General features: G+C 48.5%; 1 protein-coding gene across 3 annotated transcripts in view; it reads right to left on the bottom strand.

Moving 5' to 3' along the window:
• Nucleotides 1-846: 846 nt before the first annotated feature.
• TDP1 (tyrosyl-DNA phosphodiesterase 1) overlaps nucleotides 847-23,843 on the bottom strand; it is a 54,248-nt gene continuing 31,251 nt past the window's right edge. For 2 of the 3 annotated variants that reach the window (XM_070403446.1, XM_070403452.1), the window contains exons 14-16: nucleotides 16,755-16,857; nucleotides 9,461-9,569; nucleotides 847-1,163 (exon numbers count right to left, since the gene is read on the bottom strand). In XM_070403446.1, the coding sequence (XP_070259547.1) occupies nucleotides 1,090-1,163; nucleotides 9,461-9,569; nucleotides 16,755-16,857 (286 nt within the window). In that variant the 3' untranslated portion in view covers nucleotides 847-1,089. Of the gene's footprint in view, nucleotides 1,164-9,460; nucleotides 9,570-16,754; nucleotides 16,858-23,843 lie in introns of those variants that run through there. The other variant, XM_070403456.1, reaches the window with a different exon arrangement.

A 23,843-nucleotide genomic window follows, 5' to 3' on the forward strand; every position in this document is an offset into this window, starting at 1 on the left:
CAACTACCCCACCCCCATTTTATTATGAAAATTTCAAACAAAGTTGTAAGAAACTTACAGTGAACACCCATATATTCACCACCTGGATTCCACCACGAACATTTACTATACTAGTACATACTTCAGGGCATATCTACCCATGCCTCTTTCCATCCATCAACCCATCTGGTTTAAATGCATTCAAAGTAAGTGTTGTAGACATCAGTACATTCCTCCTCTCTCCCAATACTTCTCCCTGCATATGGTGAGTTCAATATTTATTTACAGATTAAAAAAATTTTTACATAAAGTGAAAATCTTAAGTGAATCATTAGAGGAATTCTGACCCAGCCAGCTGTGAGACTGGGAGCCAGCGTGAGACCAGGAGGACATCCTGAACCTTTCTGGGCCTGTTTCCTCACCTGTGATTTGAAGGTGCCCAACTGGGTCACCTTTTGGGATTTCTTCCAAGTAAATAAAACACTTGTGTGCTTTCGTATGACGTGTGAGGCGTCTTTGCTAGAAATCTGTGGGGATGGATGAAGAGACACCCACGCAGCCTGGGGAACGGGTGAGGAGACGGCAGGTGGCCCCAGCCAGTGAACCCGTTGCAGTCAGTGAGGGGCTGGCCTGGTGCTGGGAGGACGGACAGCCCACCAGCCTCAGTGACAGGCCTGGAATCTGCAGCCCCTGGCCCACAACCCCAAGACACCCCTGCGGCGGAGAGGGGGCTGGGTGGGAAAGCACCTTTCCCAAGAGCGCCCAGCACACACAGTGAACCCTCGATTCAGAAGGCCGACAGCATCGCGAGGTTCCAGTTACTACCAGGAGAACTTCTCATCTACATGTTCTTTTCACACTGTGAAGTTTAATAGCTCTCATTCCAGAGTACAGCATAGAAAAGGGAATTAAGAAAATAGAACTTTTTTTTTTAGTGAGAAGTGTTAACAATGACTACAACTATGACCAACATCCATGTTCCACGAGTGACCTCCGCCGAGTTCCCAGGGGTGCAGAGACACTTTGAGGGACGCGAACACCCAGTACCAACAAGGACTCCAGTGTTTGGGGCTCCACGTCTTACACTCAAGGTTCACAGAGCTTCACCCCTCAGGACGGGACCCACATGTTCCCGTGTGTGTCTGGGGCTTTGATATAAGGAATGTTCCAAATCCACGGCCGATCTGGGGGAGAAAAACACATCACATTTGTGTAATACTTATTTGACTAGGATTACCGAGAATCCACTCACCAGCTTGGATAAAACCACTCACGTGCTGCAGTGTCCGAATTGCAAAGAACCTTTTTTGAACCAACCCCCGGCCATAGCCCATTTCAGAGAATGGATTTTAGTAAAGGTTCGGGTTAAGACTTGGGCCAGTGAACACAGAAGCAGGAAGCCAGGTGCATTCTGGTTGCCACTTACACCGACAAGTCGCTTCACCTCTCCAAGCCTCAGTTTCCCTATCAGTACCTCCGTCTTTGGGCTGTCAGGAGGTTAAATGAGACAAATCCGTGTCCTGTGCAAGGCAGTGTCCAGCAGAGAGAGAACCTAACACCTGTTCAAGTCCCGCTTCACCCTCCTTTGCACGCCTGGAAGCATCTGGAATTTGGCCTCGGGTGCCTCACCTGTGAAATGGGAACTGATAACTTCAGCAACCTCGGCAGACGGTCGTGAAGCGTGAATGACAGAGCACCTGTGAGTGTTATAGATGCTCAATAGACATGAACTTTTCTTCCTCCCTGGGAACTGATGTTTCAGAAATGGAAAAAATCTGAACACTCGCTGTGTGCACATAGCACTACTGCTAGAGTCAAACCATTTCCAGGAACCACAAGGATCTGGATAGGGAATAAACACAATGTGAGGACTAAAAATAAGGCCCGACGTGACTGTCCTGGTGAGTCTGAGAGAACAACTTGGTGTGCTGATAGTGAACTGGCCGCTGAGCAGGTCTGCGGAGACGGACGGGCCCTGAAACCTGCTCTGCCCTGCCAACCGCCCTCCCCTCTTCTCCGAGAGGCAGATAGTAGCTCAGGCCGCCTGGCAAACAGTGGTACCTGCTGCTCTCTCCTCCCAGCCGCACTGTGTTGAGTAATCGCAGAGCGAGCAGTAAAACAGCAGGAAGCCCTCGTGGGTAGTCAGTTGGTTAGAGCATCGTCCTGATACACCAAGGTTGTGGGTTTGATCCCCGTTCAGGGCACATACAGGAATCAACCAATGAATGCACGAATAAGTGGAACAACAAATCAGTCTCTCTTTCTCCCTCCCCCTTCCTCTCTCTAAAATCAATTAAAACATTATTTTTTTTAAAAAAGCAGGAAAAAAATGCCAGAGATGGCAACAAGTTATCAGATCCCTGTTCTCTTGCCCTGGCCTTGAGATGGTTTGAAAGCATGAAACCACACACTTTTTGCTAATTACCAAGCTTGTGAGAGAGCCATGACCTCGGGCCTGTGTCACATGCTGGTTTCACAAAAGATGAGGGTCTGGCAAGGCTGGAGCCAGACTCCCGACCACTCCCTGGCCTCACCAAAGCCCCGCCCTCTTCCCTCAGAGCCCCGTCTTCTGCAGCTGGACTTCTCTGTATTACCAGTCTTTCCCTGCAAACGCTGTTGGCTGCCACCAGGTCTGCTGCACCCTCAAGGCCGAGAACACCCGATTCTTGCTACCTGAGCAGGTATTAGAGATTCCTCACCAATGCAGGCTTTGTGAGCCAACACCTGCTAGGAGCCAGGAGGGTCAGGACCACCACTGCATTTCCTCCTCCCCTGAAATTAGCCAACAACCAGTGGCCCTGTCAGTGAAATCCCGACGCTCTGCTTTGTAAGTGAGCAACTATCTGCACCTACAGGCTGTCACTACTTTGGGGGAAAGCCACAGAAAAGGCCACCAGGAAAGGTGAAAAGAGGGTGGTGATTCTGTCTTTTTACCCATCACTACTGGAAATCAGCATTAATCAGCCATCCGCCTCACTATCTCATCGAGAACTTGCCTCGTGATACAGTCATGTGTGAATCTGAGATATGTGCCGAGTGCCGGGTAGATAGCAAGCACTCTGCTACACAAAGCTGAGGCTCACCCAGTTTCCAGTCAGATGGGCAGAGGAACCAGCAGGCATCCATGGTGCTGGAATTCTGCACTTCACTGTGTCTGCACGGGTAGTTCCCTAACCCAGCTGATGTGAGAATCACCCCTAGAAAGCTTGTTTCAAGGCCTCCCACCCCACCAGGCTGGGTCCTGGTGACATGCATTTTATCAAGTTCAAAAGGTGATCTTGCTCTAGCTGGTGTGGCTCAGTAGATTGTGTCGGCCTGTGGACCAAAGGGTCCTGGGTTCAGTTCCAGTTAACGGCATATACCTCGGCTGCAGGCTCCTCCCTGACCCAGGCCCTGGTCAGGGCTCGTGCAGGAGGCAACCAATCTATGCGCTTCTCTTACATCGATGTTTCTGTCTTGCCCTCTCTCTAAAAATCAATGGGAAAAATATCCTCAGGTAAGGATTAAAAAAAAAGGTGATCTTGACTGGGATCCCAGGCTAAAAGGGATGGGAAGCTGTCCTTTTTCTGGATACGATGGGAGGATTTAAAACCAGGATGGCAAAATCAGGTGTGCATGGCGGGGGTGTAGATGGCCCAGCGGGAGGAGGCCAGAGCCAGGGAGGTGACAAGCTACCCAGTGTAGGCGAGACATGAGGCGGCCCACACTGAGGCCCACAGGAGGCTGGGTGAGGGGATGGCTATGGGGCTTTCTCTGTGTGAATTCCTATCCCATCTCGCCTGTCGTCAGGGACTGCCTGCACCTTCCACCTCTTTGTAACTCTCCAACTTCGCCCTCCATGGGGAGGTGCTACAGTGTACAGGCAAAGGGGGCAAGGACGCAGGAACCAGACTGCCCAGGAGGCCTTGACTGGGTTAACTGGAGTTTGTGGGGTTAGGGTTAGGGTTCCTCATCAGTAGTAGCTGTATCATAGTGTAGTGAGCACTCAATGAATTAATTCATGCCAAGGGCTCAACAGCAGTTCCTGGCACATCATAAGCACTTAAAGATTACTAGCTGCTATTATAATTACCATTATAATTACCACCATCCTAAACTCATAGTGGGTGAGGACTGTCATTATCCTACATGCTGTGTAAGTCCTAATAGGTTCTTAACAACCAGACAAACCCAAGTACGAGATCCTGCTCTATTTGGCTGGACGATAAGCTCTCTCCTCTAATCCTCGAAAAAACGGCTCTTGGGGTGAAGGACATGACTCTCTCTCCCAGTTACACCCCCAGGCTGGAACACTCACCTGCACATCTCCCACTATCTTCTTTGCAGGGGAACTTGAAAACTGCGCAAAATAACCTTGGGCTGGGCTAAAGCAGCCTCATACTCCAAACCATCATTTGCAAAACTAACAATAAAGCAGACATTACGACTAGAAGACTGAAAATTAAAGACATTCTTTAGAATTAGCATCACGCTCTGCGCACCATGTAGCTCAGTGGCTGGAGCACTTGCCTGCGCACTGAGGGGTCACAGGTTCGAGTCCCAGTCAAGGGCACGTACGTGGGTTGATCCCAGGCCCCTGGTTGGGTGCATGGGGAAGGCAGGAGGCCATGTGTCTCTCTCACATAGATGTTTCTCTCTCTCCCCCTCCCTTCCTCCCACTGTCTCTAAAAATCAATGGAAAAACAACAAAGAATTAGCATCACTATGTTAGCTTACTTGCACCTGTGGAAATTCCTTCTTTAGCTTATTAACACCCACAGGAACTCCACAGAAATTCCTTCCTTCCACTGATGTACTTGTTCCCCTTTCCTGTCTCATAAAAACTTGTCACCTCCTACTGGGAACACTTTTTGGATTTCCGCCTGAATCAGTGCTTCCAGAACAGCTATTCTTCTGTATCTCAAACACTTGTTGCCTCTCACTTTGGCCTTACCAAGAACTTACTTACTTCAAGATCATCTGATAAATGACTCTTTTTTACTTTGGTAAGTCTAAATTTCCTTAAACTTTCTGATTACAAAGTCATTTTAAAAGCTAAGCTGAAAGTTTAATTTCAGCCTTCTGTTTGTGCAATGAAACAAAAATAGATCTTCTTAAAGGAGATGACCAAAAGCATATCTAAAAAACTTTTTTGGCTGCCTCAAAAAAAAAAAAAAAAAAAAAAGCCTTATTTCCAAAGATCTTCCCAAAACAGGTTGTTAAAAATTAAAATGAAACATATCAACAATGATTTTAACCGCTCAAACTTCTATTCCCTTCATAAAAATACTTTATGAATCTGGACTCTACTACTTAGCAATAATTCTAATAGGTCTAGACTGAAATTTAAATGCAAGAACTTATTTAAAATTAAACTGAGGGGAGCAAAGTTTTTGCCACTTCAAAATATGCCTTTTGGGATATTGATTTTAAGTTGGTTATTTTTAAGAAACAAAAGATTTAGGGAAAATCTCTGACTTGCCCTCCAACTGCCTGAAAGAATTTAGACAGAGGACCTGCCCCAGAAAGGGAGATAGCATCACAGACCCTACAGTTTAATGTAGTGTGACAGATGGGGAGGGATTCAGCAAGGGCACTGATCAGTCTCCTTGTTAAAGAAAGCCCAAACATTTGCTTTATCTCCATGTGAACTGCCAGTTTTCCCCTCTGAAGTCCCAAACCACAACCCCCCTTCTCCTGACTCCAGACAGAATAGAGGCCTCACCTGGCTGGCTTGCCTGCCCTTGGCCTCTACTTCCATGGAGCCCCTTATGTACACATGGAATTAAATTTCATTGCCTTCTCCTGTTAAACTGTCTCATGTCATTTTAATTATTCGGCCAGCCAGAAGAACTAAGAGGGACAAGGAGAAAATGTCCACTCCCTAGTACTGTGGTTATGTAAGAGAATGTCTAAGTTTAGGAAATATATATTGAAGTATTTAGAGAAAAAGGAACATCATGCTTGCAACTTCCTCTCACATGGCTCAGAAAAAAAGTTAACAGGAGGGAAAGGGGGGAGGAATGATGCAAATGTGATAAATACTGACACTGGGGAACCTGTGACGACTGTGTAGGAATTATTTCTACTTTTTCTTGGAACTTTCTGTAAATCTGAAATTATGTAAAAATTTGAAAGAAAAGAATACCATACAGATACCATGTGCATTTTTAAAAAGCAAGGGACCACACAGTAAATAAAACATAACTGAAACCTTCCAAGCCCTGTATGCTTGCTTACTTCTTAAACTTGACATAACTACTTATTCTTTAAATCCACGAAGACAGGCCTTACTTAACCTTACCCCGTCGTTCTCAGTAATATATCAGATAATAAAAAGGATAAAAGGTAAAAAGGGAGTACAAAGCGGATATGCCTTTGGTAGGGTGCTGAGGAGAGATCACACATTGAAAAGTTTAACTTAAATTGTTCCTGTAAGTCCCCCTTGCTGGGTGACCCTAAGCCTGATGATAAAGTGAAATAAAGGGTCACCCAGCAAGGGGGACATACAGGAACAATTTAGGTTAAACTTTTCAATGTTGGTGATTTTGCTTGGTAAGTTTTCTTTTAAGAAGACAACGCCTAGCCGAAACCGGTTTGGCTCAGTGGATAGAGCGTCGGCCTGCGGACTGAAAGGTCCCAGGTTCGATTCCGGTCAAGGGCATGTACCTGGGTTGCGGGCACATCCCCAGTAGGAGATGTGCAGGAGGCAGCTGATCGATGTTTCTCTCTCATCGATGTTTCTAACTCTCTATCTCTCTCCCTTCCTCTCTGTAAAAAATCAATAAAATGTATTTAAAAAAAAAAAAAAAAAGAAAAAAAAAAAAGAAGAAGACAACGCCTATTAGCAAAATGAGTTTGGTTAAGTACAAGTTAACAGAAAATCGTAAACTTGGCGAGGGCAAGGACTGGTGTCTGTCTCACTCACTGACATATTCCAAGTGCCCGGACAGCAGGAGGGAAGGAGAAAGCAGCAGGCACTGCATGAAGCAAGGTACACCTGTAGCCCAGTCTGCATTTTTGCTTTCCTTTACTTGGTCAGTTTCTTGGTTTGGTGGTCTCTTGTAATGAACTGTAATTTGTTCAGAGCTATGTATGTCATTGCTAAGACTTTTTGTACAGTCTTCTGATTCAACTCGATCATATTATGTGTTAGTGGTTCAAAAATCACTTTTTCAAATGAAGTGCTTTTGAAATGTTCTTAGCCACTCACTTTTCCAAGTCTTAGTAAAATGCCTTTTTATTTATTTATTCTATTTTATTTTGGTTAATCCTCACCGGAGGATATTTTTTCCATTGTTTCAGAGAGAGTGGAAGGGAAGTAGCGGGAGAGAAAAACATTGATGAGAGAGAGAGAGAAAGAGAGAGATTGACTAGTTGCCTCCTGCACGCACCCTGAGCACCCCGTCCAGGGGCATGGAGTGCACGTTGTGACCCAGGTATGTGCCCGTGACCAGGAATGGAACCTGTGACCCTTCAGTGTGCAGGCCGATGCTCTAACCACTGAAAACACCGTGAGGACTAAAATGCGTTTTTATAATGGGCACCTGACTCCCTTGAACGTTGACTATATGTGATGTGGTGGTATCTGCATCCCTGGCATTACTCTACATGCCAGTAAAGCAGGGTGGAAGGTAAAATAGCAGTGAGGAACAATACAATGTTCCAGTCTCGTGTATGTAACTTTCAAAGGAAATGCATAGAAAGGAGAAAACTCAGCAGAACAATGGGAAGCAACCTCCTTGCTGGGAATGCTGTCCAGATGGAGGATGTCTCATTACTCTAAGACAGTGGTCGGCAAACTCATTAGTCAACAGAGCCAAGTATCAACAGTACAACGATTGAAATTTCTTTTGAGAGCCAAGTTTTTTAAACTTAAACTATATAGGTAGGTACATTGTTGTTAACTTAATTAGGGTACTCCTAAGCTGGCCTTTGCTAAAAACGTCCTCAATCTGATGGAGGTACGTTTGCTGAGGTCGACCCCTTCCAACTCTCCCATCCACACTCGTCTTGTATACTTGTTTCGTCTATCTCCTTTCGTTCATCCTCTCTATATGTCCAAGCCATCTCAACATACCTTTCTCAATCCTTGACACTAGATCTTCTTTCACTCCACAACATTCCCTAAAATTAACTTAATAAACTTTACTTAAAGTTTTAAGTCCACTTCGCTGTACGTGCGCGCCCGCAAGTGGTATTTTATGGAAGAGCCACACGCAAGGGGCCAAAGAGCCGCATGTGTCTTGCGAGCCACGGTTTGCCGACCACTGCTCTAAGACAATGCCTCGCGCAACCTTTCCATTCTTGGGATGCTTTTTCTATTGGGAATGTGAGGGACCTCAGGATACTTTTAAGGCTCCTCTACCTCTTTCATTCTTGCTTTCAAAGTCCTTTGGAAATCTGGATTAAAGGGAGGAGGTAGAAGTCCAGCCAAGGGCTGCGGTGGGGAGTACAAGGCCAGACCTCAACCGAAGGCAATTGGCAGCCAGCCGCAGCCAGCCCCCTCTCTAATATGCTTATTCAGGAGCACTCAGGTCAAAACAAACAAATTAAAGGAGCAGGAAGTACAGAGAAAGGGAGAAAGGACAGGCCAGGCGCAGCCACAGCCAGAGGAGGAGGCATTCTCAGCTCAGTCCAGGGATGCTGGCTGGCAGGTTTGAAGAGTGCCCTGCACCAGCCTTAGGCTGTTACCCTCCTAATCTGTCTCATGCCCATTTCACTGTGAGAGCAGCCGGAAGAACCTTCAGGGTAGAGGCAAGTTTGTTCCTCCCCGCACCTGATCATATGCCTTCTCCTGTGTGAACTCACCTCAGAGATAGACGTTCAGTGGCAGAGGCAAGCGTAACTGCAGCCTGTGCGGCTGGGTCAGAGGTGGTGCCCCCTGTGCCAGCCTGCCAGCCTCCCACTGATGTTTCACTGTGAGAAACACATGGCCACTGCCCTTGAGAAAGTCAGAGTCTAGGGCAGCAGTTTTCAGTGTGGCCTGGGGGGTGGACTAGTATTTCATCATCACATTAAGCCATCACTTGCCCCTCCTGCCTCCCCAGTGTCCAGAGGCTCTGTGATGTGTGTGATGTGTGGCATACACCGGAGCAGCTGTGGGAATCCAGCTGCCTTCCATGGACCCGGGTAGAAAAGAGATTTGCAAACATCGTAAACAATGTCACCTTTCTCACCCACTGTTTTTGGGAAATAGTAAAAAATATGTAGATATCATAATGGGTTTGCTACTACTTTAAAACAACTAATACACATATTTTCAAGTTTCTTAGTCTTAGTAGCTGGTAGAGTAAATATCAACAGATGTAGAGCTTTGTGGTCCCCAGTAACGATGAGAGTGCAGGGAACGAGGCTCCAGTTGTCCCCGTCAGGCAGCAGCGGGGCCTCCACACCCCATGCTTCCAGGGGTTCCACGAGCCAGCCTCTCGGAGAGTCCCAGCTCCTCCCGACACTGTTTCTGCTGGTCCCCACACCCAGGTCCCCTTCGCCCGTGTCTCACCTTTGCTTCCATACAGTTCCGGAGGCAGGTCGTACGGCACAGGGAAGGACGCTGCTGTCTCCTGGCTGCCCGAGAAGAATTTAGGCTTCACCCTGAAGCTGTCCAGGCCCTGCAGACACAGAGGAATCGATGATGGCTCCCCAATTCCCTGAAAAAGCCAGACCTCAAGAAGCAACCATGTCTTTGGGGTGCTCACAACAGAATTCAAGTGATCTCAGAGCTATTTACCATGTGTGATAGGCCAAAGGCATTTACACCCCCACCTCAAAGGACTCTTTCTTAGAAATAAGGCAGGGCCAAATCTCAGGTATTAAATTATAGCCAAGTTTGCACAAGTTGAATAAAGGACATAAAGACACAAGAAGAAACTCTTTTGGAAATTACAGCCATTTCAACGAACCGCTGAGTAAAGTTTGCAGCGAGTGTTTAGAAGATGCTGTATAAAAATATCTCAAAACACTTTCAACATCGCTATAGTAGCAGGCCGCTCGCGCTGGTGTAAGAGATAAAGTTGCTTCCATGTACAAGGAAAGCGTCCCAAGGTAACGTGACAGGAATATAAAAGTGAAAACTCTCCGAGACCCACCAAAATGGAAATGGAAGGTTTACCCCAAGAACTCGAGAATCGGGTATTCACTTCGGATCTTAATCAGGGCGTGAGTTACGGTGGTGGTGTTCGGTGCCCGAGGCCCTGGCTGTGTTCTCCCAGAGCTGCCACGCGCTGATCATACCTCCTGGCTCCCTTCCAGGATTATCCTGGAGCTTTGCTTGCAGGCCTCTCATTCCTTCCGTCCAGTCATCCGAGCATATCCACCCTCCATATCTTAAGTACCCACATATCAAACGGCGCTAATGTCTTCGAAGCCCAAAGGGCTAGGACTACAGTGCTTCGCCTTGGTGATCACACAGCTTAGCCGGGGAGGCTGGTCATGGGTACGGCCTAGGACAGGCACGTCCGGGGTTGTGTGTGAACTGATACAGAAGAGGGGGGCTGGGGAGCGCTGCAGAGAACAGCCAGGGCCGGTCGGGAAAGGGTGGGAATGGAAAGCAGCGTGGACCGCTGTGGCTGAAGCTGGGCCCATCCCCTGGCCACAGGGACTCGGATGGCATGTGGCCCGAGTCAGAGGTGTCAGGGAAGAGCCATCTTTCTGCCGGAAGCTCCTTTAGTAAGGAGTGAGCCTTGAGCGGCTGGACGCCCTCACGCCCTTCAAACCGAACTCTCATAACACGGCCCGACCCCTGCTTTCAGCCCTGCCTGAAGCAAGGGTCCTGCCCTCTGTGCCTGCCTTTCTCTCATGCCGTCGAGTTGGCTGCCCATCACTTACAACCCAAAGTGTCCAAGACCCCGGTTACAGGGTGCGGCCTGGACGCTGATGTAGGGGCAGGAGCTGCCGAAGGTTTTGAGTGTAGAAGTTCCACTAGAAAGGCAGATGGGCTCAGAGTGGAGAAGGGCTGGCGTTGCTGGAGCCGGAAAACTCGAAATGGATTCGCAAATGGGAACGGGAAACAAATGCAAAAACCGAGATACAGAGGAGATGATTTGGATGGGAGTGGGGTGGTGGAAGCAGAAAGAAATGGATGTGAGAGAGACTGAAGGTCAATGAATAAAACTCCGGGACCTATGAGCGCAGAGGAGGAAGGGGGCAGAGCCAAGGACACCTGGAAAGGGCCCTGCAGCTCTCCTCCGCCCACACGTCCTCCCACTCAGCACTGGGCTGTGGGCCAGCTCCTCCCCAGCCAGGAGGTTTTGAGCGTAGAAGTTCCACTAGAAAGGCAGATGGGCTCAGAGTGGAGAAGGGCCGTCTCTCCCACATCTTACCTTTGACCTTCGGATCTGAGGAGAATCCTAACAATCTCTTACTTGTGTACATTATTGCTGTGTGACTCTAGGTCAGTTCCTTAACCTTTCTGGGCCTCGGTGTCCTCATCTATACAATGGCTATGGCAAGGATAAGTTATTAGAAAGATAACTGGCACATGAAGTCAATTAGTATAACACGTATATTGAGGGTGTTCCCTGTGATGTAATTACTCATACTTTGCAAAGGAGGAAACAAATTTGGGGGTTACATAGGTGCCCAAAGGTCACATAGGCTATTATGTGGCAAGGCAGGGAGTTGATCCTGGCTTTCTAATTCTTGGTCCTAAATTCCTTCCACTAAATAAACAAAAGGTCTCATATTCACCCACCAGGAGCCACAGCAAAGGACGAGTTCCTTGCAAATTTAAGAGGCGATATTAAGGCAGGAAGTCAGGATGAACTAAATTCTGGAAACCGTTGTTCTTGACATTTTTAAAAAGAGGCCAGCAGTTGGAAGCAGTGTGAATTTAATGCCTATTCAATACTTTATGGAGTTTCAGGCAAAAACAACTTCCCTCTTCTTTTGCTCCTGGCTTAGTTCTGTGATTTTCAAGTGCACCGCAGTGAAGGGTTAAGGGCCTCTGGGCCTGGTTTCAGATCTGACGGCTCCATTTCGTGGTATCGACCTCACATACAAGAAGGTTTGAGCCATCCATGTCAGACAGGAAGCAATATGCTTTTTTTCCTTGAATGCCATTTCTGATCCAAATTCTAGGGTATCACAACTATATAAAACAAGTACCACTTTTCCCTTCAATCTGGATGTCAAACAACGTGAAGCTGTCTTCTAATTATCATTATTTATGTATCACAGTGGTATCGCTCGGCGCTTTAGGAAACAGAGGAAGGCACCCTCCCAGGCAGGGATACTTAAAAAGACGGTGAAGACAATACGTTTATAAAACACCAGGTGAGAGAGTGGACATGCATCACACACGAGAAATCACTGGCTTTTCCCTTTGTCGGCTCCGGGAGTAAAAGAGCCGGTTCTCACTGACGGATTAGGGTTAGCAGTTTAGCTCAGTCACAGGGAACGAGAAATGTGCTCCAATCTCAGTTAGAGATGTGACATTTTTAGTTACTCCTCCAGCAGTAAAGCCCTATGCATTTTCCTGGGTAAAGCAGTAATGGAAGTGGAACCTTCTAGAAGGAGGGAACTTAACCAAAGATGGACTCAGGGACAAGGAGTGGCTGCAGGAGGTGGCTGTCTTGTCCTTCCTGTAAGTCAGGACACTGTCTGTCATCAACCGAGTGTGTCCAGCTGGGGGCTGAGAAGCTCCTAGAGATCAAAGCTGCGCAACATCATCACGGCTGTGACGCCAGGACTCTGACTGAATCGTGGTCTCTGCCCCCCACCTGCTGTTGACCTGCTTGTGGAATTGCTGCTGCTGAGACTGCTGATGTTAACTACAACCTGGGCTCAGTGCTGGCGAGAAGGAAGGCCTGCAGAAGTAAAGCAATGGACCCAAAGCCTAAAAGCATGAGGGGAGTGAGGAGGTGGGGTGTGTGTGTGTGTGTGTGTGTTTTCTTCTTGTGTGTGTGTGTGTTTTCTTCCAGCCAGAGCAACAGTTAGAATGATGTTGCCATTTTTGGCAATAAAAGTCAACAAAATAGTTGAACCACAGCAGAGGGAAGAGGCAGTAGAGACTTGAAGACTGAAAATTCTCGGGGATTTGGTTGAAGTCTTTTTAATTCTGATCACAGAAAACAGAGAACATCTCCGGGGCGAGTGAGCTGGGGCCCGACGGGTGGAGGTGGCCCTCAGGCCCGAGACAAGCACAGGGCTGCGCAGCCACCTTGGACTGGAGGAAACAGTTTTGATTATGCACATTATTCCCAGAGGCAGGGGGAATTCTAGCCACAGAGTGCTAGGCAGGCTCCAGTCCAGGGCCTAGCCAGCACCAGGCAAGGTATGTGCTCACTAAACACAAAATGCAGGAAGTTCAAAGTGAGAAATACTTGTATTTCCCTGGTATGTCCTTAGGGTTTGGAATACAGCTATTGACCCTTGAAATCACCCATCTTTCCTATGTTAAGATTTTCTGGCGAGAAATGAATTAGCCCAATCTAAAAGTTAAATACACCTACATTAAAGGGACCACCCGAAAAATAGCACACACTGGCGTGGAGGAGAGACCGTTCCAGGACACGACTTCCTCTGTCCCGCAAGCTGGACCTGGGCTGGACGAAGGTTGCTTTCTGCAAACCCCCTTGGAGACGGTCTGGTCGTAAATGATGTTCACCCCGACATCAATCAGCCCCTCCCAAGCCTCCTGCTGCGTGCTGGTTCCTGGAACAGGCTGCTGTCGTGACTGGTCAAGCATGTAGAGCAATTTTCGTACCGGGCAGCATCCACGCACTAGTGCCCACGACGGCCCCCCGCTCCTGTGTAATTCTTCGGGGCCTGCCAAACGGTACAGGCATCCGTCGTCTAGCTGCCCCAGACATGCCACTGTGTCAGTTTCATCACCAGACCGAGGGGCGGGCCTCTTTCTTTGGTCTTTCCCTGCCCTCCTTCCGCTTACAGAAGTAGACTTTTAGTCTTGGGGCTTGTCCCTGGGTCTGCGTGTACCAACACCTTGATATTAGACCTCAAAAGAATAAACTGTCTAAGTTAACAAAGGTTATTAAGCACCTACGATGTAGCAGCACTAGCTAAGTGCTGGGTACACAGTCCCAGGCACCTTGACATAAATCCCCAAAACCCTTGCGTTCCTAGTCAAAGGAAAAGTTGCTGACTCATGCTCCACGGCCAGTTGGGTTGATCTCAAAACGATGCGCTTACTGATTAACTCACTTAAGAGAAGCAGGAAAATGTGAACAAACCAACCTTTGGTTACCAGGGACTTGTCAGTTTCCAGCGGAATCCCAGAGGTTTCAAAAGGCATCTTTATGATGAAAAGCTGGCTCTCTGCCCACTAGTGTTTAGACCAGACTGCTGCCCCACTGGCCACAGCCACTGGTTCCCGAGTGATAGGTCCTACAGTGGCCGTGGGAAAGGGTGAGCGGCAGGTTCCCTCTGTGACCGACTGCCCATGCAGTGCTCGGGGCTGTGCTGTGCTGGACAGAACACCTGACGGTGCGCTGCGCTGGCCTTGGAACACAATGGTCAGGATGGCCAGTGGGGAAGGACACACTCAGCAACGCTGCCGCTGATAACTCAGAAACGTGGGTGTTTGGACATGGAGTGCTGCCTGAGAAGCACAAAGGTGGGCTGATCTCAAGCGAGGAACAGAGTGAAGAAATAAAATAAAGTCACTGTAGTCAAGCTGCTCAATTACTAAAATCAAGTAGGCAGAGGCATGAGGAAGCGGTTCTATTCTTGCTTTGAAAGCGTGGGAAGGTGAACTTGTGAACTTTCCAGTCTTGCTTCAGTGCCTGGACATGCATCAGACCGCCAGGTAGCCCTCTGATCACCCCTGAGGACCACATACCCAGACCACCTGCCAGCCATTAGCAGGCCACTGGACGTGCCCAGGCCAACGGAGGTGCCCAGGCCATTGGGAATCCACCGTCCAGACGCCTGACTTGGGACTGATAATCACCTTGGATCCCTCCTAGAGCTAAGAATGCAGTTCTTACTGTAAAAACTCTTCACTTTTCTTTCTTCTTCGGAACACTCTGGGATTCTGCCTGTTTCCAGTTTGCGAACCCTAAGACTCTTGAGTAAACCTTTATCGTTTATTTCTAGCAAAGCCTTCAGACCCTTTGAGTTCGTTCAACACAAGAAACCAGATTCTAGATGATGTCCAGACAGAAGAACAACTACAAAGTGGGTACTGAGTACATCTACCCAGCAAACATGTAACGAACACATTGAAAGGCATGTCCTGATGTACTGAAGTGAGAAACCTACTAGTAAAGGAAGATCACCGACCTCATTCTACAACACACTGTGTTCTTGTCTGTAACCACTGTAAGACGAGGGCTGTTGCAGAATTTCTAACACAGCTCTATGAGCCACTGGCTGTTCCCCAAGAACCCTGACTGGTACAGGTGGGCCCGGCTCAGAAGACCAGTCGTTCTGCTCCGCTGCACAGTAAGGGCCGGGAGCGAGAGAGAAGGCCAGGCCCGAGGGCTCAGGTGTCAGGGCATGAAGGAAAGTAGGCCGTGCTAGGGAGTCTGGCTTCTGTCGCACAGGATTTGAAGCCAATGGGTGACCTGGCCCAATCTGTGCCTACAAAGCATCCTGGCAGCAGGGTGTAGGGCAGCATGGAGGCCGAGAGGAGAGGGAGAGGCTATCGCAGCAGGAGACGACGTGCACTGGACGCAGGGGAAGCGGGGACTCCAGAAGGACAGACTGTCCAGCAGCACTAGAGTCGGGAATGATGGTGGTTACACAGTCATGGCTGTAGAGACAAGGCCTGGGATGACTTTCTACACTGAGGGAGAACAGTGGGAGAGTGAAAACAGTAATCCAGTAATAACCTATAATAATAATAAAAGCATAATATGCTAATTAGACCAGATGTCCTTCCGGACGACCTTGCGGATGAAGCCGGGGCTCCAGGGAAGCCCAGGTCCAGAGTGCCAGAGGGAAGCCTGTGCTGGCAGCCGGGGGCAGGAAGGCCTACTCCCGCATCAATTTCGTGCATCGCGCCTCTAGTCAATTTTATAACAGTGGGCTTAAGTAAGATGCTTTTGATGGCATCCGCAATGAATAATATAAATTAAATTATAATCATAGATGGAGATATTTTAGAAGATTCAAATTCCCGGGAAATGGACTTGATGGGACCAGCGATCCTGCTTAAAAAACGATGGCTGCGCACTGCCTGCGGGAGACACGGTGTCCCACTAGCCACTGTCCTTCCAAGGAGGAACCCAACCTCAGGGCCCACGGCCCACACCCCAGCTCCTTCCCAGGCACACGGAGGTTTGCTGTCTCTCAGACAGGACATGCACTGTTCTCTCTGGCTGGAAGCCTCATCTCTCTGGATGGTGGGTTAGGCTCACACTCCATGTTCGAGACCATGGTCCAACGTGATCTCCTTAAAGAGAACTTCCCCAGCCCCTCAGGCAGATTACATGCTCTGTTGTGTCGTGTTTCACAACATTTCCTTAAATAATGTCAATACCTTTGACCTGTAATCAGGTATACAGTTCTTGAGAGCAGTTATCCTGCTGCTCATCGGCACAGGCAGTGGGTGAGAACCTGCCCCAACCTCGGACAGGTCACCGCAACTAAGGAAGAAAACACACAAACCCAATTCATGCCCAGCCAACGAGGCTCAGTGACTGAGTGTCGACCTATGGAACAGGAGGTCACGGTTCGATTCCTGGTCAGGGCACATGCCTGGGTTATGGGCTCGGTCCCCAGTGTGGGGCGTGCAGGAGGCGGCCAATGGATGATTCTCTCTCATCACTGATGTTTCTGTCTCCCCTTCTCCCTTCCTCTCTGAAATCAATAAAAATTTTAAAATGTGAACTTACAAATGCCGACGGGAGGAAAAGGACCCCGAGCTCGTAGGAGCGGATCATCAGCTGGGCGCCATTCTTCTCCAGCGCTCCCCAGGCGGCCTTGGACAGGTTGGCGCTGCAGGGACGAGGACACAGGAGGAGCTCACTCAGTGAGGCCTGTCAGCGCAGGTCAACCTGTCACAGCTGCACGGGTGTTGGTCAAACACGAGTGGCCGAAATCAGGCTCATTCGGTTCCTGGCAGAGCTGTCATTACAGCCCTCAGAGGAATCTAATTGCTCATGTGGGACGGCTTCACCCTCCTCTGCGTTTCCCCAGGACAGCCATTACAACAACTACCCTTTTACAAAGATTTTTTTTTTTCTGTCCAAACCCTTTTAATTTTCAAGACCCTGGTGTAGCCAGGATGTTTGGTTTTGTTGTATATAAAAGTAGCAATAAGAAAAAATGATGTCCACATCATCTCATATACCATTAAGCACCGCACCCCTTATTTTGCCTTTTGTTTGGGGCCAGGTATGCTAACTTCCACTTTCAATCCAAAGAAAAGCACTAGATTGGGATTTGTACCTAGAAAGAAAGTGGTGCACTCAGATTCATGTTTACAGGGACATGGAGTACAGACATGGGTAAAATCACAGGAGGCGGCGGCAGCAGGAAGGAGCCTGGGTCTGAGGCACTAGGAGGGCCCTCCGTGTGACAGGCCACTGACTGAGCTCTCAAGCATCATCCTAGTGGTGCTCTAACAAGTGCCGTGAATTTAGTGGCTAAAACAACACAACTTATTACCTTGCGTTCTGAGATGGGGCCTGCTGGGCCAAAGGCAAGATGTTGGCAGCTTTCCGTTCCCTCTCTTCACTTCTCTGTAGTCTGATTCACTCAAATGATCTTAACTGCTTTTTTAATATTTTTAGCTAGAGGCCCAATGCATGAAATTCGTGCAAGAGTAGGCCTTTGCAGCCACAGCGGCTGCCTCCACCCCCCCTCGCAGCCCTGGTGGCTGCTTTGTTCCCTTGGCTGCAGCCCTGGCTTCGTCCTGGAAGGACGTCCGGTCTAATTAGCGTATTACGCTTTTATTATTATAGACTAGAGGCCCGGTGCACAAAAATTTGTGCACTGGGGGGGGGGGGGGGTCCCCCAGCCGGCCTGTGCCCTCTCGCAGTCTGGGACCCCTCGGGAGATAATGACCTGCTGGCTTAGGCCTGCTTCCAGGAGGCAGAGGGCAGGCCCAATCCCTAAGTGCAGCCCCTGGTCAGGCTCAGAGCAGGGCCGACTGGGGAGTTGGGGCGCTGCCCCCTGTCATGCACAGAGCAGGGCGGATCAGGAGGTTGCGATGCCACCCTCATTCACGCTCAGGATAGGGCCGATTGGGGGGTTGGGGCACCGCCCCGTCACACTCAAGGCAGGGTCGATGGGGAGGTTGCGGCACCACCCCCTGTCATGCACAGAGCAGGGCCGATCAGGGGGTTGGGGCGCTGCCCCCTGTCACTCACAGAGCAGGGCCCATCAGGGGGTTGGGGCGCTGCCCCGTCACTCACAGAGCAGGGCCCATCAGGGGTGTTGGGGCTCCGTACCCTGTCACGCACAGAGCAGGGCCGATCAGGGGGTTGAGGAGCTTCCCGCTGTCACTCACAGAGTAGGGCCGATAGGGGAGTTGGGGCACCGCCCCCTGTCACACACAGAGCAGGGCCGATAAGGGGGTTGGGGCGCTGCACCCTGTCACACTCAGGGCAGGGCCAATGGGGAGGTTATGGCTCTACCCTGTCACACACAGAGCAAGGCCCGTGGAGGGGGGGGTATTGGGGCGCTGCACCCTGTCACACACAGAGCAGGGCCGATCAGCGGGTTGGTGCGCTGCACCCTGTCAAACACAGAGCCACAGGGCAATCAGGGGATTGGGGAGCTCCCCCCTATCAGGCACAGAGCAGGGCAGATAGGGAGGTTATGGCCCCGCCCCCTGTAACATACAGAGCCACAGGGCGATCAGGGGGTTTGGGCGCTGCCCCCTGTCACGCTGATCCCGGTGCTGGGAGGCATATTACCCTTTTACTATATAGAATAGAGGCCTGGTGCACGGGTGGGAGCTGGCTGGTTTGCCCTGAAGGGTGTCCTGATCAGGGTGGGGGTCCCCACTGGGGTACCTGGCCAGTCTGGGTGAGGGGCTGAGGGCTGTTTTCCGGAAGCGAGTGACTGAAGCTTCCAACCGCTCCTTGTTTTCTTTTTTTTTATTCTGGGCCAGCTTTAGCTCTGAGGCCTCGCCGCTGAAAACATCAATACAATGTTGCTAAAGCCGGCTGAATGAAAGCCGGTTTCTGGGGTTTTGTTTATCTTCTTATTTGCAACATAGTACATAGTTGCTTAGAGTTGTAGCTCAGAGGCCGGCAAGTGAGGCGGGGAACGTTGGAGTCCGCAGTCACTGCAGCAAGCAAGCCTCATGTTCGCGTCCAGCTGCCTGGCTGCCGGCCGCCATCTTGGCTGACAGTTAATTTGCATATACTCACTGATTAGCCAATAAAAAGGGTAGCAGTCGTACGCTAATTACCATGTTTCTCTTTTATTAGTGTAGATTCTTCTAGACCAGTGTTTCTCAATGGGAAGCACTGGTGCCCTGGGGGACATTAGCAATGCCCGGGGACATATTTTGCATATTTTGCTGTCACAGTGGGGGCGGGGTTGCTCCTGGCATTTGGTGGGTGGAGACCAGTTGCTGCTGAAGATCCAACAATGCACAGGACAGTCCCCACGACCAGAGGGGCCAGGCCCCAGGTGTCAATGGTGCCGAGGCTGTGAGTCCCGCCCTGGACCTCTGCTGCCGGGCATGGTTCTCTCCACCTGCCTGCACCGCCCTTCCTCGGCTTTCTCTTCACCTGCCTCTTCAGCTGCTCTCTCCGTTGCTGCCTTTCCCACCCAGTGCCTTCTCTATCCATGCTCTGTCACTGGCTCCTTTCTGTTGCCTCCTCTCCCTCGGGGACTTGCCCACTCACCAGTGTAGCTATCGCCGTGACCAGGATGACTCCCAGACCTCTCCTGCTTTGCCCCTCATCCAATTTCCAAACAGCATCTGCAATCCCGAGCTGGATTTCTCTATGGGATGTCACACTGTCATCTCACGCCCCGTTCTCTGAACAGTGAGCCTATCAGCATGCCTTCCCCTCCAGAACCAGCTCTCTCCTGGTTCCCTCCTGTCCACCTCATTCAGTCGGGCTCAGAAACCTCAGGCCTCTGGACTTGTCTGCTCCACAGGCAACCACGGACAACCAGACACCACGCTACTTTACTCTTGTAACACCTTTGCATTGCCAATCAATCTCCCTCGTTCAGTCCTTTTCTCCCCAGACTCCAATGCAGCGCCCTCTCTGGTTTCTCGGTCTGTGTCTTGCTCCACTGGCTCTCAGTATCAAGGCGTCCTTTCCACTTGAGCACAAAACAAAGGCACTGCCTGGCACTCAGGACCCTCCACCGTCTGACCAAAGCGATGCTTTTCAATCTTATTTCCCATCATGCCTTTCCTGACTCCTCTCTCTGAACTGAACTGAATTACCGACTGCCTCCACATCTCGGCAAATATCATTTCCTCGTCGGCAGTGCCTTCACCCTGCCCACCCTGTGGCTATGTGAGCCCTTTCCTCCCCCACACGGCCGTGTCTCTTTCCAGAAGCTGTCTGTGGAGACTCCAGCCCACAGATGTCTCCCGAGAGAATCCTGCAGATGTTATGCAATCAAAAAACATGTGATTAATTCAAGAAAAGAGACTAATATGCAAAGGCTTAGAAGATACAATTTATCAAAACGATTTGTTCATTATGGATAGGAAATTAAAAACTTTAAAATCATAAATCGAGCCCTAACCGGTTTGGCTCAGTGGATAGAGCATCGGACTGCGGACTCAAGGGTCCCAGGTTCGATTCCGGTCAAGGGCATGTACCTTGGTTGCGGGCACATCCCCAGGAGGGGGCGTGCAGGAGGCAGCTGATCGATGTCCCTCTCTCATCGATGTTTCTAACTCTCTATCCCTTTCCCCTCCTCTCTGTAAAAAATCAATAAAATATATTTAAAAAAATAAAATAAAATCATAAATCGAGAGAAAATGTCTGATTGTTGACAAGCATGAGAGGCACAGCAGGGTTCATGGGGAAGAGCAGAGCCTGAGCTCGCACATGTTTGGTCACAATTAGGGCCAATGTGGCAGATCTCAATATGGTAACGCGCCTGCCTCATGTCAGAGAAGGTGAGTCAAGTGGGCACATGAGTGATGCTCACTAGATGTTACTTTGCATCACCAATATTTTGCTGAATTTATGGGAGGGCACCTCTGGTCCTTCTCTCTGGAGTGGCTCACCAAGCAATGGAATTCAACGCAAGGCAGGTCCACCCGGCCTCCCAATCCCAGAAAGTGTTGGTGGCAGATGGGTCTAAAAATTACCCACCAAACTGCCTCACTGATTTCACAATCCTTGCACAAGTCCACACGACAGAAAGATAGTGAGTTTCTATTTTATTTTGTAAAGGAAGTCAAGAGGAATTGGTCCCGTTAATACAGATTTAACCCCCTCCCCCTTTTATTGACAAATTCTTGCTCAAGGATATTTTTCTCATTGATTTTTAGAGAGAGTAGAAGGGAGGGAGGGAGGTGGAGAGAGAGAAAGGGAGAAACATTGATGTGAGCGAGACACATTGATTGTTTGCCTCCCGCAGTGCTCCAACATCAGGGCCAGGGATCAAACCTGCAACCCAGGTACATGCCCTTGACCAGGAATCAAACCCTTCAGTCCACAGGCCAACTCTCTAACCACTTAACCACATCGGCCAGGCCACATCTCCCAATTTTTAATATGAGTGATAAAGTGCCAGGAATTTAATAGCATGGTTAAAATTAAACCAATTCTGCTGATGTACAAAAATCATGTAAAATTAACTACCAAAGGGGGTGCAACATGTCAGTTGTGTTTTGGGGACTACAGTGTGTTAACAAAGAAATATCAGCAAGAAAAGAAAAATGAGATTGATTATGACACGCGTTTTCCCAGACAGACTGGCGCAGAGCACTATGGAAGATCAGATACTTGGGTGTGGGCGTCTGCAAGTGACTGTGACAAATCACCAAGCACGTTCTGAAAAATCTATTTGCAAACTGACTTCCTTCCTTAGTCACAGGCATGTTATGACCCTAAGCAAACACTTTCCAATCCACACTGAATTCAGAAGGCTTTCAATTCAGCTGCACCGTCAACCCCGCCATCAAAAGGATCCATCTGTATTTGACCCCACAAATGGAATTACATGGCTTTAGAAGTCATCACATCAGCACCCCGAACCCAAAATGACAAAAAATATTGTTAAGCAGGATCAAAAGTTGCTTGGCAAATTTCAGGTAAAAAAATTGGTACTTAGAACACCCTACCAAAGAATTTCACCGTGTTTTTAATAGTAACCGATGTGATAACCAAAACCTGCTATTTCAATTTCTACTGAGATGATCCATTATTTTGGTCATCTCCTGTGGTGGAAAGGCATAATGAAAACTTGGAAAAGTTTTCAACGAAAAGACTATGACATGTTTGTTAGAGTGAGCCCTGGGAGATTATCTATTATAATGGTCCTTTGAGTTTAACAAAACCAAACCAAACCAAACCAAACCTAACCCGGACAGTCCTTTAGTCAAAGGAAGCATTTAAAGCGACAAAGGTCAGCAAGGGTCTCTAGGTGAACCAGGACTTGCCTGCACTCTACTCCCTCCATCCACGGTTGTGCTGGGCTCTGACAGGGGTGTCCAGAACTCCTGGGGTGCCAAGAAACATGGCACAAAAACCAATCTACCCAATGACATGTACCAATACTGTTTTGTGCGTGGGATCCAATTTGATTTTGGACTGAAAAACTCAGACAAAGGAGAAAAAAGGCGATTTGTTCCCAAACCAAAGGAAGACACATTACAGAAGAATTGCACAGCTACGCTGACAGCAGAACGCCTCTTCTATTTCCTCAGAAAGTCCCGGTGGCTCCAGAGTCAAGCACTTGTCTCCCTTTCCCCCAAAGTGGCAGCACCAACGTCTCTGCTCATCCCAACTATCCCGGAAGGCCTGTAAGTTGCTAGGCAACTGTATCAGGATTGCTCTCTGCCCACCCACAATTCGCAGCTTTCATACTTGTTCTCACTGGCTTTGCCAATTACTCCCAGGCACTGTCTGGTCATCCAAGGGTGCCTCTTCTAGCTCATCTTCTTGCCTGCTTAGTCCGGTGGTAAAACTTAAACATTGAATTTGTCATCATGTCCCAGCAATTTCCATAACAACAGGCTGCCATCAAACACAGCATGATTTCATGGTAGGATCAAAAACTATAAATAGCTTTCCATAAAAGGACTCAGACAAAAGAGAAAACTGCCAGCCAACATGACATCTAATAAGTTCTAATTGATTAGAATAATTTTGAGCAATTTTTAAAGAAACGACGTTAAATTTAGAAAAGGCTATATCTATGGAGAAGTCTTTAGGTCACATATTATAGACCAATATGTTATATAAACAAAACAGGTAAAAGCTTTATACGCTGCTTTTTTGTTATTTTATTTTTTATTGAATTTATTGGGGTGACATTGGTTAATAAACTTATATGGGTTTCAGTTGCACAATTCTGTAATATATTACCTGTATGTTGTACTGTGTGTTCACCACCCCAAGTCAAGTTATAAGCTGCTTGCTTGAATCTCAAGAGGGCCAACTAAATGAGCTTAATAATAATGTGGTAGGTAGCAGCTACTAAAGCCAAGCTGTTAACTAATATTTAATACATCCTACAGTTTAATGTGTATATTACTTAAAAACTATTAAGCTATTTATAGTTTTTATAAAAAGTGTATATATATACACACACATATATAAATAAATCACCCTCCTCTGAGCATTCAATAAGTAGGATAAAAGCCCAGATGATAAAAATGACTTTTCCAAAATTTAAGGGGCAAGGCTAGTTAGTGGCAATCCCAAATTAGGACATGAACATTTGGACTCTACTTGGGTGCTATTTCCTCCACAGTATCTTGGCTGATTGGATAATATCACCCTCTGAGACACCTCGGTTTGAAAGTGTTGATGGGGTTAGAG

Source organism: Myotis yumanensis, unplaced genomic scaffold (genome assembly GCF_028538775.1).
Source record: "Myotis yumanensis isolate MYYU_CA2020_CCGP unplaced genomic scaffold, mMyoYum1.0.hap1 SCAF_1, whole genome shotgun sequence".
NCBI lineage: Eukaryota > Metazoa > Chordata > Mammalia > Chiroptera > Vespertilionidae > Myotis > Myotis yumanensis.